At 30.9% G+C, this 16,642-nt stretch overlaps 1 protein-coding gene across 4 annotated transcripts in view; it reads right to left on the bottom strand.

Annotated features, from left to right (window-relative positions):
- Positions 1-16,642, bottom strand: part of Noc1 (Nucleolar complex protein 1) — a 56,060-nt gene that overhangs the window by 12,323 nt on the left and 27,095 nt on the right. For all 4 annotated transcript variants that reach the window (XM_075357207.1, XM_075357206.1, XM_075357209.1 and 1 more), the window contains exons 8-13: positions 13,645-13,838; positions 12,180-12,327; positions 10,151-10,333; positions 5,430-5,739; positions 4,437-4,680; positions 1,580-1,788 (exon numbers count right to left, since the gene is read on the bottom strand). In XM_075357207.1, the coding sequence (XP_075213322.1) occupies positions 1,580-1,788; positions 4,437-4,680; positions 5,430-5,739; positions 10,151-10,333; positions 12,180-12,327; positions 13,645-13,838 (1,288 nt within the window). The remainder of the gene's footprint in view (positions 1-1,579; positions 1,789-4,436; positions 4,681-5,429; positions 5,740-10,150; positions 10,334-12,179; positions 12,328-13,644; positions 13,839-16,642) is intronic.

The following is a 16,642-nucleotide window of genomic DNA, read 5'->3' as shown; positions in this document are numbered from 1 at the left end:
TCTACAAACTCAAGTAGACTAGTTGGAGTACTGAGTCAAATGTGTTTATTGTCATTTTTCTTTATTTTTATAACTAATGTGTTCTATTGATTGCAGTTAGTAATATTTTTTGATTTGTTGAGTTACTGTAATTTTTTTTGTAAAACTCAAGAGAGAAGTATAAGCAACATAGTCCTAGTACATTATTTCACAAATCCCAACAATAGTAAGTTTATTTTTTGTTTATTAAAAGCTTTTTCTTTAAAAATTATAATATTTTGTTTTTTGTGTTTTATTTAAATTTGATGTTTTATAAGAAGCTTGCAATATGGCTCCAAACTGGGAAGCTCACAGTGTGACTGTGTGCAGCACAGTTCAACCAGCACATCCATTGCCACTGCTACTCTTCAAGGTCTGTTCAGGAAATAACTGAACATTTTTAATTACATGCCAATGGGGATATTTAGTGATGTGTGATTGGGCAGCATTGTGTTCCACATAACCTCCTCCTTAACCACACATTCTTGAGTTATTGACATCTTGAATAATTTTCTGTTATTGTTATTTGGATGCAACGTATTTAAGTGTTAGTAGTAATTTTTGTAATGTGCAATTTTTGGGACCAATAATACAGCATAAAATTTTTCGTAAAACTGGGGAAACTTTCACAGAAACATTTCAACTTTTGAAACAAGCTTACAGAGCTGATGCTCTGGGTCGTACACAATGTTACATATGGTTCACGATTTAAAAGTGATCATCAGTCTATTGAAAATGACCAGGAAGGCCAGCAACTTCAACTGATGACACCCATTGTTCAGAAAATCAACGATCTGATGCGTGCAAATCGCCGATTAACTGTCAAGAGAATTTGCAAAAGTTAGCTCCTCAATTGGATGATTCCATGACATTTTGACTGAAAAACTGAACACGCATTGAGTTGCAGCAAGGTTTTTTACTTGTTTAATGACCGAACAGCAGAAATAACATAGAGGACGTTTGTCAGCAGCTTCTTAAACAAGCCGATGACAATGAAACATTCATACAAAGGATCATAACAGGAGTTGAAAGCTGAGTTTATAGCTATGACACTGAGACAAAAGTTCAATCATCACAATGAATTTGGCAAAGGATCTCCAAGCCCCAAGAAAGCACGTCAGTCTCAATCAATGATCAAAGTGTGCTCTCTGTTTTTTCAATTTTAATGGAACTGTGCAATTTGAATTCTTGCCTCAAGGTGAAACAGTGAACTGTATGTACTACCAAGGCATTTTACAATGGGTGTGTCAAAAAATTCGCAAAAAATGACCAGAGTTGTGGAGACAACTAATGGTTCCTTCACCATGACAATGAGCCTGCACACTCAGCTTTGCCAATTTGTCGTCAGTTTTGTGCTAAAAATCAGAAGACTGTCCTCCCTCAGCTTACCTACTCACCAGACCTGGTTCCATGCAATTTTTTCTTATTTCTGTGATGAAATAAGAAAATCAGTCATTTTGAGACTATTGATGACATTAAAGAAAATTTGTCACAGGCCTTAAAAAAAAAAATATTAAATATATGCAAATGAAAAATTTACAAAAGTATTTGTTTATCCTACCTTCATCGTATTTTTTTTTGTTCTTTTTAGCTGTTTTATTACTTAAATTGTCACAAACATCATCAGCAAAATTGAAAGAGGACTTTTTAGACATAATGCTGTCCAACATTTCTTCAAATTCTTCACTAGCAACACTATCCACATCACTATCATCATCTCTCTCTTTTTTAATGACCTGATATCCAAGCTGTTGCCTTTGATGCAAATACCTAAAAATGGACAACATTTTGAAGATTATATAGTAACAAATATATTAAATATATATATATATATATATATATATATATATATATATATATAGAGAGAGAGAGAGAGAGAGAGAGAACAAAATAGTATAAGATATGTTGAATACAACAAAGAAAAGTTAGAAAAATTTGAATTTTATTTAGAAACAGTACATTAATACATTTATAGAAAAGTACTTATTTAATAAACAAAAACCAAATTAATTTTTTTGGGATGAGAAAAATTTGTAAAAATAAAAATGTACTATTAAAAAATTAAAAAAACTGAAAATTATACAACTGTAAAATAAAAATAATTAAATAAAAAATTACTTAGATAATAATTTGTTTATTAATGATAGAAATACAATAAATTATTTGAAAAATTATTTCAAAGTTGGCAATAAAATAACAACAGCTGATCAACAATGTGCAAAGTGGTATTAGTGTTTAAATCATTCTGTGTACATTAAGTATATCGGGTATTGTGAACTGCGCTGTCGTTAGTGAAGATTTTCTGTGAATTTTAATTTGAACTTATGATCACTTTGCCACTGAAGTAATGCTATACTTATTTACAACAGAGGAATACACTGATATGGTATTCATTTTGGTTGTTTGTAATGGTAATGCTTTTGGTTGTTTGTAATGGTAAAGCTGTTGAAGGAGAATATGAAATATATCTTCCCAATCGCAGGATTCCAGATCCCAAAACAATTAGTGCGAATTTTCACAAACAAGGAAAAAAGAAAACTATCTAGTAAAAAAAACAAAAAAAAAAACAGGAAACAAGGTCACTATCTAGTATTTGAACCAGCACAGTATTTGAAAGATCTGTCCAACACAACACTGTTATTGATGAGATTATTATCAATTTTGAGAATATTAAAAAAATGATTAGTGAAAAAATGGTATGTGATGAAATTTTTTGACTATTTTTCCTGAAATTAGCACACAAAAATCTATAAGAATCAGTTTCAAACAACGTTTCCATCGTTGACCTGTGTTATCGATGCAGTTCATCACTGTCCGGGTGTCAGTACACGACGTCTTTCTAAGCAGATCAGAGTTTTGTATTTGATGATTTGGAGGACACCTAAAACAAGTTCAACAGCTACACCTAGGAGACGGTCTACTTTGCTTGGAATTTTGCTACTGGTGGAATACAAATCAACAGATCTACAAGTTTATTTACCAACAAAGCAAATTTCACTCGAGAACATCTTACGCAATGAGCATACATGGAAAGAAGTAAGTACTCATGAAATTGTGGAAGGCAATTTTCAACATTGATTTAGCATCAATGTATGGTGCGGTTTTCTTCACAATCAGCTGTTTGGACCATGCATATTACCTGACCACTTAAATGCTGAGGTCTACTTGTACTTTCTTCAAGAAGAATTGCCCCAGCTGCTTGAAGATGCTCCTTTAGTGCTGAGACACAAAGTATACTTCCAGCACGATGGCATACCTTCCCACTTCTCTTGTGCCATTTCCACTCATTTAAATCATCATTTCCCTGAGAAATGGAGCAGTCGTGGAAGTCTACATTCCTGGCCACCAATCTCACCTGATCTAACACCATTCGATTTTTTTCATCTGGGGATGAATGAAAAATATTGTACATAAAACAAAAATAAATTCTCATGAGGAATTAATTTCCACAATATAGATGCGGCTGAACAATTTAAGGACAACCCTAAAGAATTAAAAAGAGTAATAAAAGCAGTACAGAAGCGAGCCAAGAAATGTGTTGTAAACGTCAGGCTCATTTTTGATCAATTATTATAAAATGGTATGTATATGCACGTTAATCTAGTGTACTGTTTGTAAATAAAATTCAAATTTTTCTAACTTTTCTTTGTTTTATTAAACCTTATCTTACACCATTTTGTTCATAATTAAATTCTCTACAAATCTTGTTTAAAATTTTGTATGTTTATTATCCATTTAATAAAGTTATTGTACGCCAAAATTAAAAAACCAGGTTTTTCAGCCCAATTTATTGGTTTTCACTCCAGATTTCTCAAAAACTATTATAGATGTGGTACTAGGATGTCAATTTTTCAGGTCAAAAACCATAAAAAATCATAAATTCTGCCTCTTAATTAATGTCCTAAAAATTTCAGTACAACCTCATTTCACACAGGTAGCTGAAATCAGAGAAAAATCTATTACTAGCAGTAATTCGCAAACAAAGCATTTTAGGACATATATTTATATGAACTTTTTCCATTATTTTCAAGAGTAGAATAGACTGTGAAATTCCTGGGAGAACTTCGTGATACACTCCATGTATACATATATACATTAAATGAAATTTAAACTACCAAAACATGGTAAATAGAAGTTGAATTTACCATATTAATTCTAAGAATCGATTTTCGTGGGATCCCGCATCTTCAGTCATATTTAATTCTATAATTACATTACAATAAATTGTTTTTATAATTTCTTAATTTTGAATTTGTCAAAATTGTTAGTTTAATAAATTTTTTAATTTATTATGGATGAATAAGCAAATTCTGCTGTCCATTTTTAATTATGTAAGTAATACAATTAATAACAAAAAATGTTAAAAATATGATTCGCACATAAACTTAAAATAAATAAAAACGATTTTCAAACCATACCTGTACAAAAAAAGTTCATCAACAGGCACATCTTTTTCATTTTGCTCCAGATAAAGTTTACTATTTGAAGCAAGAGCTTTTGCACCAGTTGGCATATAATATTTCCTTTGGGCTAGAACAGGATCAGGTCCTTTTATTTCAGACCCAGGCGTTACTTTCTTCGGATTTTTAAAGACAAAGCGTTCCACAAAACGTACAAGAGTAAAATCAACAAGCGGATCACCAGTGTATGTAATCACCTCATCTGAAAAGGTATTTCACTTATAAAAAACAAAATTTAAATAACAAATCACAAATAAACATTTTAAAAACCATAATGAATGTTACAGCATTCTAAAATTGTTAAATGTAAACGATTCGGTTCAAAATACTGTTCTCATGCAAGACCTTTTGATGCTAACTAGCAGCACCTAAGAAGTTTCTTGTATTTTGAAAAACAGTTTAATGTTTAATAATCTTAAAAAGAAATAACAATGATTTTATAGACCTAAAAATAAGTTTTCATCAAAAACAGCAAAAACTGTGGTACTTATCAGTTCCTGTGTCCAACGTTATGTAAAAATTAACCATACATAAATTCCAATAATAAATTTACATTAAGAGATTAAGTTCTGTTTAATAGAACTCAATCTCTTGATTATTTAATAGAATAACCACTATCTGAACTAGGAAAATACCTAACCCTTTGAGTAGCAAAGCGTTATAATAATATTAAAGGGTATATTAAATAGTAGTAACATAATTTTTTTTTTTTATGTTGTGTAACATAAAAAATATGATATTTTGATATTTTCATCAGCTTAATTAGTACACAGTATTATTTTCGTATAAAAAAAATCAGTAGTGAAATAAATATAAATAAAATAAACTTTATTCTGATTGTAACATAATTTCTCAGACTTACTTACTGAGCCAGAAAAGCTCTATAAAATTGATAGAGCATATCTTAATTATATAATGGCACTGTATTTTATACATTGTATAAAAACTTACCCTCAAGAATTTGTGAAGCAAACAGAGCTACTGTTGGATGAAAATGTCTTGTAAGCAATGAAAGTTCAGTATATACTGCTGATTCTCCTCCAGCAAATGCTGGATTTCTCACTAAAGGATCAAATCCATGTTTCTGCTTTTGAAATACACTATGATACCAGCTAGCATTAGGTTTCCTAACTTCTTTCTTATGATATTCACTATTATTACATTTTCCTTCGTTAACATTTGCATCATATTCTTTTACATTTTTTACCTTGATATCTTCATCAGCTTTATTATTACTTTCTATCATTTTCTCATCATTTTTCTACAACGAAAATAAATAATGTAATAAATATAAATAAAATAGACTTTATTCTGATTATAACATAATTACATGTTCATAATATAAAGCAAGTCAGGAGTGATAGATATACTATTCCAACAGTGAAAAACTAAAGAAACTGCTCCACTTTGCCTGGATAGATTAAGAAGAACATAAAAAAATCCTAGACCAAAACAACAGTATTACAAAGCACAAAGATTAGCAAATAAAAAAGAGATAGTAATAGTTTAAATAATTAAATAAGAACAATATAGGCTGTCCCATATAAAACGTAACCCATCAATCACTCATCCATGAAATTTCAAAAGTCAAGCTTACTCCCCTACTCGTTACTGAAATGGACTCGTCCAGCATCTGAACATCGCAGCGACGCAGTAGAACACTACCGATAGTAACAATAATGCGTTTTATAGTAACAACAATCATTAGGTTCAGTGTATTGCTAGAGACAAGATGGTGTTTTCGCTAGATGAACAAATTTACATTGTTCAGTCGTACTTCAGTACAAAATCAGTGGTTGCAGTGCAGATTTGTTTCGCCATAAGTACCCAGATAAACCAGCTCCTAATAAAACATCAGTATTAAGGTTACTTGCAAAATTTAGAGAGACCGGTTTGTTAATAACAAGGAACACAAAAGATCTGCGTCAGTGTTGAATACTGATACCGTCAGTGTTGAATACCGATACAGTCACTGAAATCAAAGACCGATTACTCGCCTCGTCAAATAAATCGATCAGACGTTTGTCTGCTGAAATTAATTTGTCTAAATCGACTGTTCATCGGGCGATCAAACGATTACAATTACGACCTTATCGCATTCAAACAGTTCATCGACTTCTTGAGCCCGACAAAGAAAAACGGCTACAATATTGTCAACGGTTCCGTCGACTTCTGCGTGAGGGAATTAATGTTATGGATTCAATATTTTTCACAGATGAAGCACAGTTTCATTTGGTAGCTACGTAAACAGCCAAAACAGTATTTGGAGTGCTGAAAATCCCCACGTTTATCACGAAAAACAATTACACCTGTAGAAGTTGGGCGTGTGGTGCGCGATATCGCGGAAGAAAATAATCAGTCCTACTTTTTTCGAGTACACCATTAATGCAGAACGATATCAGGATATTTTATTTCAGTTCATTGCACTCTTGGAAGAGGAAGACGGATACTGCTGGCTACAACATGACGGTGCGACGTCGCACTACGCAGGTTCAACTTCTGATTTCGTTGAGAAATTCTTTGGTAATCGTGTTATCGGTCGAGGGTTGTGGCCACCAAGATCTCCAGATTTGACTGCGGCGGATTTTTTTCTATGGGGTTACCTCAAAGAAAACCCTACAGCAACAAACCACGAACACTTCAACAATTGAAAGTCAATATTGAACAAGCTGTATTAAATATCCAGCCACAAACTTCGAAAAAATTTGCAAGAAACACTGTAAAAAGAATTGAAGCTTGTATTCAAGAAGATGGCGGCTACTTACAACATTTACTCTAAATGTAATAATGGATGGTAATAATAAAAATTACATTTACATTTACACATGCCTTTTTATTATTTCAATACCTACCAATATACGGTTGGGTTGTGTTTTATATGGGACACCCTGTACTTACATCAAGTAATAATGATTCAATTAAGTGAGGATAACAGGATAAATTGTTTTGAAGATATCAATTACTAGATATCTGAGTACATATTTATGCTGATATTCAATGAGCAGTCAGAAAATTCAGTACTATTTGAAACTAGTATTATTTGAAAACTCTGTATAAAAATATTTTTTTGGGTACAACTAAGGGCTCATGAACAATATTTTCCCATTTGGAGTTAAGTTGTCTCGTTTCTTCCACTCTTTGGTAACATAATGTTTATCCCTAGCTCGGCTGTCCCATTCACAAAGAAAACACATGGACTTTGTATAATCTAACAGCATGCCTAACAAAATAGCTATCTATAACTTTCAAATCACCACATATGTTCCACTTATGTTTTTTATAATTTATTTTTTCAAGAACGACTTTCATCACATCGTATGTCTCTTTCATTAATATTATAAGTGAATGATATCGAAGGATATTTGTTATTGTTGTGTAGTAGAACCACTTTTAAATGATACTTATTCAAATCTATGAAAAGGCACCAGTCCTCAGGTTTATGAACTTGTCCTACGTGCAACATAAGCTCATCAATTTGTGTGCAATAAACCAAATTAGTTTCATCAATAAAGTACTGAGAAAGTTATTTTTGTCACCTTCGAAAACCTGAAATTTTTGTATTTTTTTCAAGTAAATTTCAACCTCTTTTTTTCCTGTTTTAGCCTCTGGGAATGACTGTTCAGGTATTACATTAGAGGATGATATGTATGAGTGTAAATGAAGTTTAGTTTTGACCATTTAGTTTTGTCTCAGTTTGACCATTCCTGAGATGTGTGGTTAATTGAAACCCAACCACCAAAGAACACCGGTATCTATGATATAGTATTCAAATCTGTATAAAAGTAACTGCCTTTACTAGGAATTGAATGCTCTAATTCTCGACTTCCAAATCAGCTGATTTGGGAAGATGCGTTCACCACTAGATCAACCCGGTGGGTTAATAGTAAATTCCAATCTAGCTGTCTTAATCCTAACAGTTCATCTTGACTTTTTGATAAATTTAAATCCCTAACCAAGTCATTTAATTCACTTTTGTGATATAAGATGTGGCTTAGTGTTAGATAATTCAAACACAAAATCATTGTTGTCTTCTTCAATACTGCCTGATTCTTCATTGCTGCTTTCGAAACATACAATCACAGGTGATTCAGGAACTGGAATAATTTCACTGTGAGGTACACGCCTGATTGCAGATTGCAATGAACGATAATTTACAGTATGTTTAGATTTTTTTTAGAAATTCCAAACACACTTGTTAAATAAAGGTAACAATCGGTTACATGATCCTTTGGTTCACACCAAACCATAGGTACACCAAACAGCAGAGCCTTCCGTGTACCTTTCAACTATCCTCTTAAATATACAGAACAATTAGAACAAACCTTGCAGTCTTGATCCCAACAGTTCAGCTAGATTTTTTGATAAATTTACATCCTTAACCAAGTCATTTAATTCACCTTGTGATATAAGATGTGGCTTATTGTTAGATAATTCAAACTCAAAATCATTGTTGTCTTCTTCAGTACTGCCTGATTCTTCATTGCTGCTTTCGAAACATACAATCACAGGTGATTCAGGAACTGGAATAATTTCACTGTGAGGTACACGCCTGATTGCAGATTGCAATGAACGATAATTTACAGTATGTTTAGATTTTTTTTAGAAATTCCAAACACACTTGTTAAATAAAAGTAACAATCGGTTACATGATCCTTTGGTTCACACCAAACCATAGGTACACCAAACAGCAGAGCCTTCCGTGTACCTTTCAACTATCCTCTTAAATATACAGAACAATTAGTGAATACTATATGAGCAGCCCATGTCTTATTCTGATCACCAATTTTACATTGAAAGTACAAATCATATGCTTTTTTAATTAAAGGTGAAATGTTTTTTCTATTTGATTTTATGGTAAACTCACCACATACATATCACCACATACATAACAAAAGATATCCACATCATTTATACAATTTTGAGGTATTATGACACTGCACTGATAACAAACTTAAGACAGCAATAAGACTGAACAAAATTAATTCATTCCTAAATCCAGGAGGGGGCTTCATGGAGGAGGCTACTGTGGACTGATTCAGTTACTCTGATCCCTGTTCAGTAGTTGCATAAAGTGCCAATCAGGTAAAGGCAGGCTTCCTAATCCCCTACACAACATCATGAAATATCTCATGCATAAAAGAAATTAAATTAGCAAAAGCTGATCCAAATAAGATCTAATATGTTAAATAAATATAGCATGTCATTAAAAAAAACCAAAAAACAAAGACTTACAAAACAAATTACTTAAAACTATCAACTTTTTATATGTCAAACTGGACCAAACTTTTCAATTAAGTTATATTACTTTAGTGACTTAAAGTAAATCTTCAACAACTGGAATTGTTCTAACCCTGGTGTCAGCTGATATTATTTTTGGCGGTTTTGTGAATCATCTATTACAACCAGATATCTTATAGTAATAAAAATATTGGAATCATAGTAATTCATTATCATCTCCTCCTAACTGTTAATAAGCATTCAAATGTAAAATTAGAAATCAAACTCTTGCACAAATCAACTTTTTGTAATAAAAATGACCACCATCTCTTTCCTGTCAATTCTAATAATTTAACACACACACAGCGAATTGAACAGGTCCAATAGCAAAAGAACTACTGGTATTTAATAGAATAAGACAAAATTTTTAATAATCAAAGTTAATGATGATATACCTCTTTAACACCACTACTATCTACATCTCTATAATATTCTTCTTCATCACCTTCAACACCATACTTTTCATCAATTGGCTGGACACGAAGTACATTAGCACTAAGAAGTTTGCGTTTATGTATTAACTGTGATACAAGGTACAATAATCCACAAGTCAAAGGAACAGGCATCAGTCCACACAACTATGAACAAAAAAAGAATGCTTTCAATCAGACATTTTTTTTTATGACATGGTAAAAATAATATACTACTAGTAAGTAGTATATGAGACAGTGTTTTCATTTTATAATTAATCTATTAATAACTTTATCTTATATATATAAATATATAACAAGTTACAAAAATATTTGTACTCGCATACACCCAAACAACAAAATATCATATTCCCTATTACATATTCTTTCTAACTAATAAATTAGATAACTTTTTTACTGATAGTTGTTATATGCTACTCTCCTTCAAGATCAGTTACCCTGGATCTGGAGTCTAATGAACCCCATAAGCTTAAATTTACCTTATCTTTTTTTGTGAAAAAAATAATAAATAAATAAAAGCTGCATTAAGAATTCTGATTTCTTTAGTTTTCAATTTGAAATTGAGTTTCCATGAAATATGAATAATTTAATCAGTTAATAAGAAAACTTAATAAATCCTATAGATTAAACTGCATTTAACATTTGATATAAAACTAACCAGGCCCTAGTCAATGAGTATCCAACCATTCTTAAGTCACATCTAAATCATTTCATAATAAATATTAAAAATAACCTAATTTTACTAAAGATCTTATCGAGTTTTATAATTATTTATTACTAAATACCATCTATAATTAGATCAAAATAGCAGTTTAATATAAACTTACCAATTTATATTAATGTTTTTTAATCTGTGGATTCATCATCAACCAAATAATATATCCAGTAATGCAAAATTATCATAAAAACTCTCAGTTTTTACAAGCGCTTTCAGTAATGTACTAACTGTTGTAGTATTTTACAACTGATAATGAATCCATGGACTGAAAAAGCTTAAAATAAATTGATAAGTTTAAAGAAAGCTTGGTTTAAAGCAACTTGGATTCTGCACAGTTGGTGTGAAGGCTTCTGATCCAAAATAAGAAACACCCAACAGGATATTCGCCAAACACTCCTGAATCAATTTTGATGAAAGAGAAATAATTTTTTGCATCAAATAGTTACATGTGATGAGATAGAATCCATCATTACAAATCCAAATTGATAATGGTGGGTACGGAGTGGTAAAGGAGTGGAGTATCTTGCCCTGTAAAGGCTGAAACACAAATTGGCTCATGACAGGTCCTCAAACCTTAACCCACCGGGTTGGTCTAGTGGTGAACGCGTCTTCCCAAATCAGCTGATTTGGAAGTTGAGAGTTCCAGCATTCAAATCCTAGTAAAGCCAGTTATTTTTACATGGATTTGAATACTAGATCGTGGATACCGGTGTTCTTTGGTGGTTGGGTTTCAATTAACCACACATCTCAGAAATGGTCGAACTGAGACTGTACAAGACTACACTTCATTTACACTCATACATATCATCCTCATTCATCCTCTGAAGTATTATCTAAACGGTAGTTACTGGAGGCTAAACAGAAAAAAAAAAAGTCCTCAAACCTTTTATGAAAAAGGAATCCACAAACTTCCCACATGTTGGGAAAATGTGCTGAACTTCAGGAAGACTGTATAGAAAACCAATAAAAATAATTTAAATTTTTATTTCGTATTAATAGATATTAAAGACAAAAGTCCAGTTTATATTTGACCAAGTTAATAATATTAAGCAAAAACTAATCTTTGTTTTTAAAAAGTTCATATACAAATCAAAACAAAATTGATAAGGTTAAAAAAAAATATTTACAAAATTATTGCGATATAAAATACTTAATGGAATGTTATTCTAAACTTTATAAACAAAATTATTTTTCAGAATTAAGAAACACTGAAATTAAATAAAAAATGAACAATCGAATTAAAACAACAGAAAACTTCAAATTAATTAATCTTACCTGAAGTATTCGTTTGATAAATGTTTTAACACGACCAATGTTGCTATCATTTGTTAAAGCTCTGTATAATAAATTTATAAACATCGCTTGATGTGCAGAAGTAGCCAATTGTAGATCAGACAATTTTTTATATAATACACAGTAAAACCTAAAAAAAAAAAATAAATTTAATAACCAATGGATGGTAAAATATTAAGTAAAGATGGGAACAGGTTTTAGAAATTTTATAAGGACTACTTGAAAAGTATCCAACTTAAATTAAAACAAATATATCTAACGTATTAGCTGCTGGCTTAACTCCTTGTGCAACACTAATCCGAGTGCTTTTCCTATGAAAATATTTTTGAAAGTACATTCAGCTGCACCACTGCAATCACCATAGTCTCTTGGCTATCAAATTGTGACCCTTTAAGTGGCAATTTGAATTCAGCGTATAACCAGGAATCACACGTTGATGAATTTGGAGAATAAGGTGCTTGGCAAATCTAAGAAATTATATATTTTTAATTAAAAAGATTAGGATTGGCAATACAGGAATGTTCACATGATGAAGTTTCCAACTGAACAATTTCAAATATAATTTTATGATTAATAGCCTAATGAAAACAGTGGAAAGTTTCTTGATAACAATAACCATGTACCTGTTTTTTGAGTATATTTAAGATATACAGTTTTGCAATAGTAAAAAAGTCAGCAGCAACTTAATTCTGTTCTTTCTTTGAAAACTAATAAAACATTACTCAACATTCATCAAAATGATAAAATATTTTTAAACTGTTATATATAATGTTATCATTTATTTATGCAACCTCCTTAGAATCAGTATTGAACATTACATGGATATCAATGTGCTTTTGACAAAAAAACTTGATGCCATATGGTTGTTCAACACACGTCATTGCAATAAAAATACCAAAAAGCCATTTAAGGTGATTATAAATAAAGATTGGAGCAGTAGCTCACCTCATTGAAAAGGGTACAAAAAAAAAATCACGCGTATGTGGTACGATTAATTATAGCATCTTGCTCCACCTCTATGAATTTAGCAAGGAAAGTTCTCATAAAAAATTCATTAAAATTGGAACATTGTTATGTAAAGAGAAAAATTTTAACTATCAGAAGTGGTGAAAAATGGGATGTAAATGAGCTTGTCTGAATCAGTTTTTTTTATTATCATGCTGAGTCCTTGCTTAATTAGATTGTGAGGGGTAGGTACAAAAAGTTTTGATTTATTTGGGGATATCAATAACCATTAATTTCTTCAGACATTAATTTTATGGTAATTGCGAAGACCACCAAATTTTAAAAATTCAAGTGAACTGAGGATCAAGAGGTCCTGCCCTCTTTTCACGCTATTGAGTTTTGACTTGTCTCTTAAAAAAATAAGTTCACAAAACTTATTTCATGACTTAAAAAAATTTTTTAACATTTAAACTTAAAAAATATAATGTACACAATTTTTTACCTGTCTTCAGATGAATCACAGATTTGAAATAATATGCTAAGACATTGTAAACTGATGTTGAAGTTGGCTAAATGAACTAGCTTATATAATGTATTTATATGATCTGATAGTGTGTCAATTTTCTTCTTAGCATATGGATATGCACGATTTAAACCCATTAACAGTGAGCCTAACATCCTGGAATTCACATCACCCTATAGAAAATGTTAAATAAGAAAAGATAAGAAAATCTTAAAAGTTGTCTTACATTCCACAAAATAACATAAAGGAAGTTCACCGCTAATAAAAGCATTAACAATAAAATAAAACTAGTTTAATTTATTCTACAATTCAAGAAAAATGGACACATTATCATAATGTATCTAATGACCTCCATAATGGATTAATTATCTCTACCTTTCATACTGAAAATTTTGGTTTTTCTATTCCCAGTTATTTTAAAACTGCAATTGCATAAAGGTATATCTCAAATTTTGACAACTGCCTTAAATTTGATACCTGAATCATAAATCGCAAATACTGGGTTGTCTGAGAATTATCTGAACTATGATACTGAATAAATAATATATTTATTAAGATACAGAAACAGATTGTATGAATTTAGAAACATTAATACTGAAAGTTTTTTTTTTTTTAATTGTAATCAAAGACATTAAAAGTGTACACTATTTAGTAATTCACAAAATATCCAACTGGTAATCAATTTCATGCCATGTTTGTTGTAACATATCCATACCTATGAGTTTGAATGCATTAACAATCCTCTCCTTAAGGTCATCAATATTCACTACATGAGTTTTGTGTACATTATCCTTGATGAAACCCCACAGGCAAAGATTCACATGGAATTATATCCAGTGATCAAAGTGGCGAAGTGATTGCTCCATCACATCTATTCCAGCGATTTTGTAACGTATTGTTGAGGGATTCATGTACTAATAAACCCCGATGTGAGTATACTCCATCTTGTCGGAATATGATTTCAGGTTGCAACTCCTCAAGCTGAGGGCAAAAAAAACTCTTCTAACAAGTCCAGAAGATATTCGCGTTAACTGCTGTTTCCGTAAAGAAAAAAAGTTCAATCATATGATCAAACAAAAGACTGATGAATAATCTCCATTTTTTATCCAATGTTCTAGACCTGCCTGCACCTTTCTTATATTCAACACTGCCTTTTTTAAATTTATTATACCGTGAAAGAATACTTGTTCTAGAGGGTGGCACTAAGTTATACCAAGTTCTAAAATTGCATTGAACTTGGGTGTCTGAATTTATTTCAATAAATTGATTTTGTTGCTACGCATTGTGCTTTCATCTATAGATTATGGCAACTGATGTATGCAGTTATATATGCAATCAGAGCGCTATCTACAATTTGCCAAGGAAAACTTTATGAGTTATCTGTTAAAGAGAGCCCAACCATTCATTAATAGAACTATTACTTTTTTCTAATAAGACATCAAAGTTGTTCAGATAATTCTTGGACACCTGAATGTCATTTAGTCTTGGAAAGAAGATATTCCATCAATCAAGTTTCCTAGACACATCTTACAAAAATGATTTACTCCATACTAATAATCAACCATTACCAACTTTTTTTTTTTTTTTTTTATGTTTTTACAATTCAATTTTCCCATGATTTTCTTGGCCCAAGAATGAGAAGCTTCTAGCAGCATTCTATAGTTACAACCATTTTCACAGATATCAGCAAATGGCATTAGGCAAATAGTAAAGTTCAATTCATCAAACGATCTGAGATATAACTAATTCTGGTAATCTGAGAAAGCTAAATATAACATTTATGAAACATTAACACTTAACAGTGTTCATTAACTAAACATAAAATATATTCTTTAAAAAAAAATTTTTAAACCAAACTTAACTATATATAATTTTCATTCTACAAATAAAACATAAATCAGTAATTAGTAAAACAATGCTATTTAAAAGTGATAATTATGGACAAAATGGAAAATTATCAATACATAAAGAGGAAATTTATGTAAGAGAAAGATTATGTAAGAAAAAATTGCTAAATTTTTATTCAAAACATTTATGTTTCATTCTGAATATGAGAGGGATAAGGTAATGGAAAAGATGTGTTCTATTTCTCAAGAGAGGAAATTAATATGGAGAAAGTAATAAAATATAAAAACCAGCATTAACTGATGGTAATTAGTGACCAGTATAATGAAATCACTTTTCTTTTTTTTTTTAATTTCTTACACAAAAAAATATTAGGCAATAGTAAACTGTATTAGGATAGAATAAAAACAGTCCAGTCACTGAATATACTTTTACAAATATGTACGTCAGGTAAGGCAGTGGTTGCAACTAATCTGATATGGGGCAAAAGTACTGCACAAAAACAGCATAGCCATTACCGATAAAAAATACCCATGTCAGGCTTATATAAGCGTGGAGTAAAATATTTTTTGTTATCTTTTTCACAGAAAACAGATTATGCCAGTGCATATCAGTAAGGCAAACCTTCCAATAAACAGATTATATTCAGCCCTAAAAGATCATATTCACTACGTGAACAAAAGTCAATGATTCAATGCGAGGTGGTCACCATACAAGGATGCATGCTGCAAAATGTAATGAGAAGTTTCAGCAACCAACTCCAGCAATGTGTAGACCAAATGGATGATATTATTTTTCAAATAATATTTTCTGTACTAATAAGGTAAATTAAGAAATTGATTTTTCATCAATAATGGCATGTATGTGACTTTAAGTCTTACATATGATTAAAAACAAGCCATTTGTAATTAATATGTTATGTAATTAAAAAATTGTCAGATTTTTCTGCCCCACCTGTGTTAATTCCAGTTTATTAAATATGACTGTTGTTAATCTAGAATGTAAAAATATTATCAATAGAGTTTGACAGCAAATCAGAAAAAAAATTTTTTCTTCTCAATGGTTAACATTAAGGATAGCAGTTCCAACAGATTTTAGAAAGTAAATGTCTTACAAATACCATATCTTGACT

Source organism: Lycorma delicatula, chromosome 2, assembly GCF_047948215.1.
Source record: "Lycorma delicatula isolate Av1 chromosome 2, ASM4794821v1, whole genome shotgun sequence".
Taxonomy (NCBI): Eukaryota; Metazoa; Arthropoda; class Insecta; order Hemiptera; family Fulgoridae; genus Lycorma; species Lycorma delicatula.
Note: the sequence above shows the minus strand (reverse complement) of the source record. Positions and strands in the feature narration are given on the sequence as shown.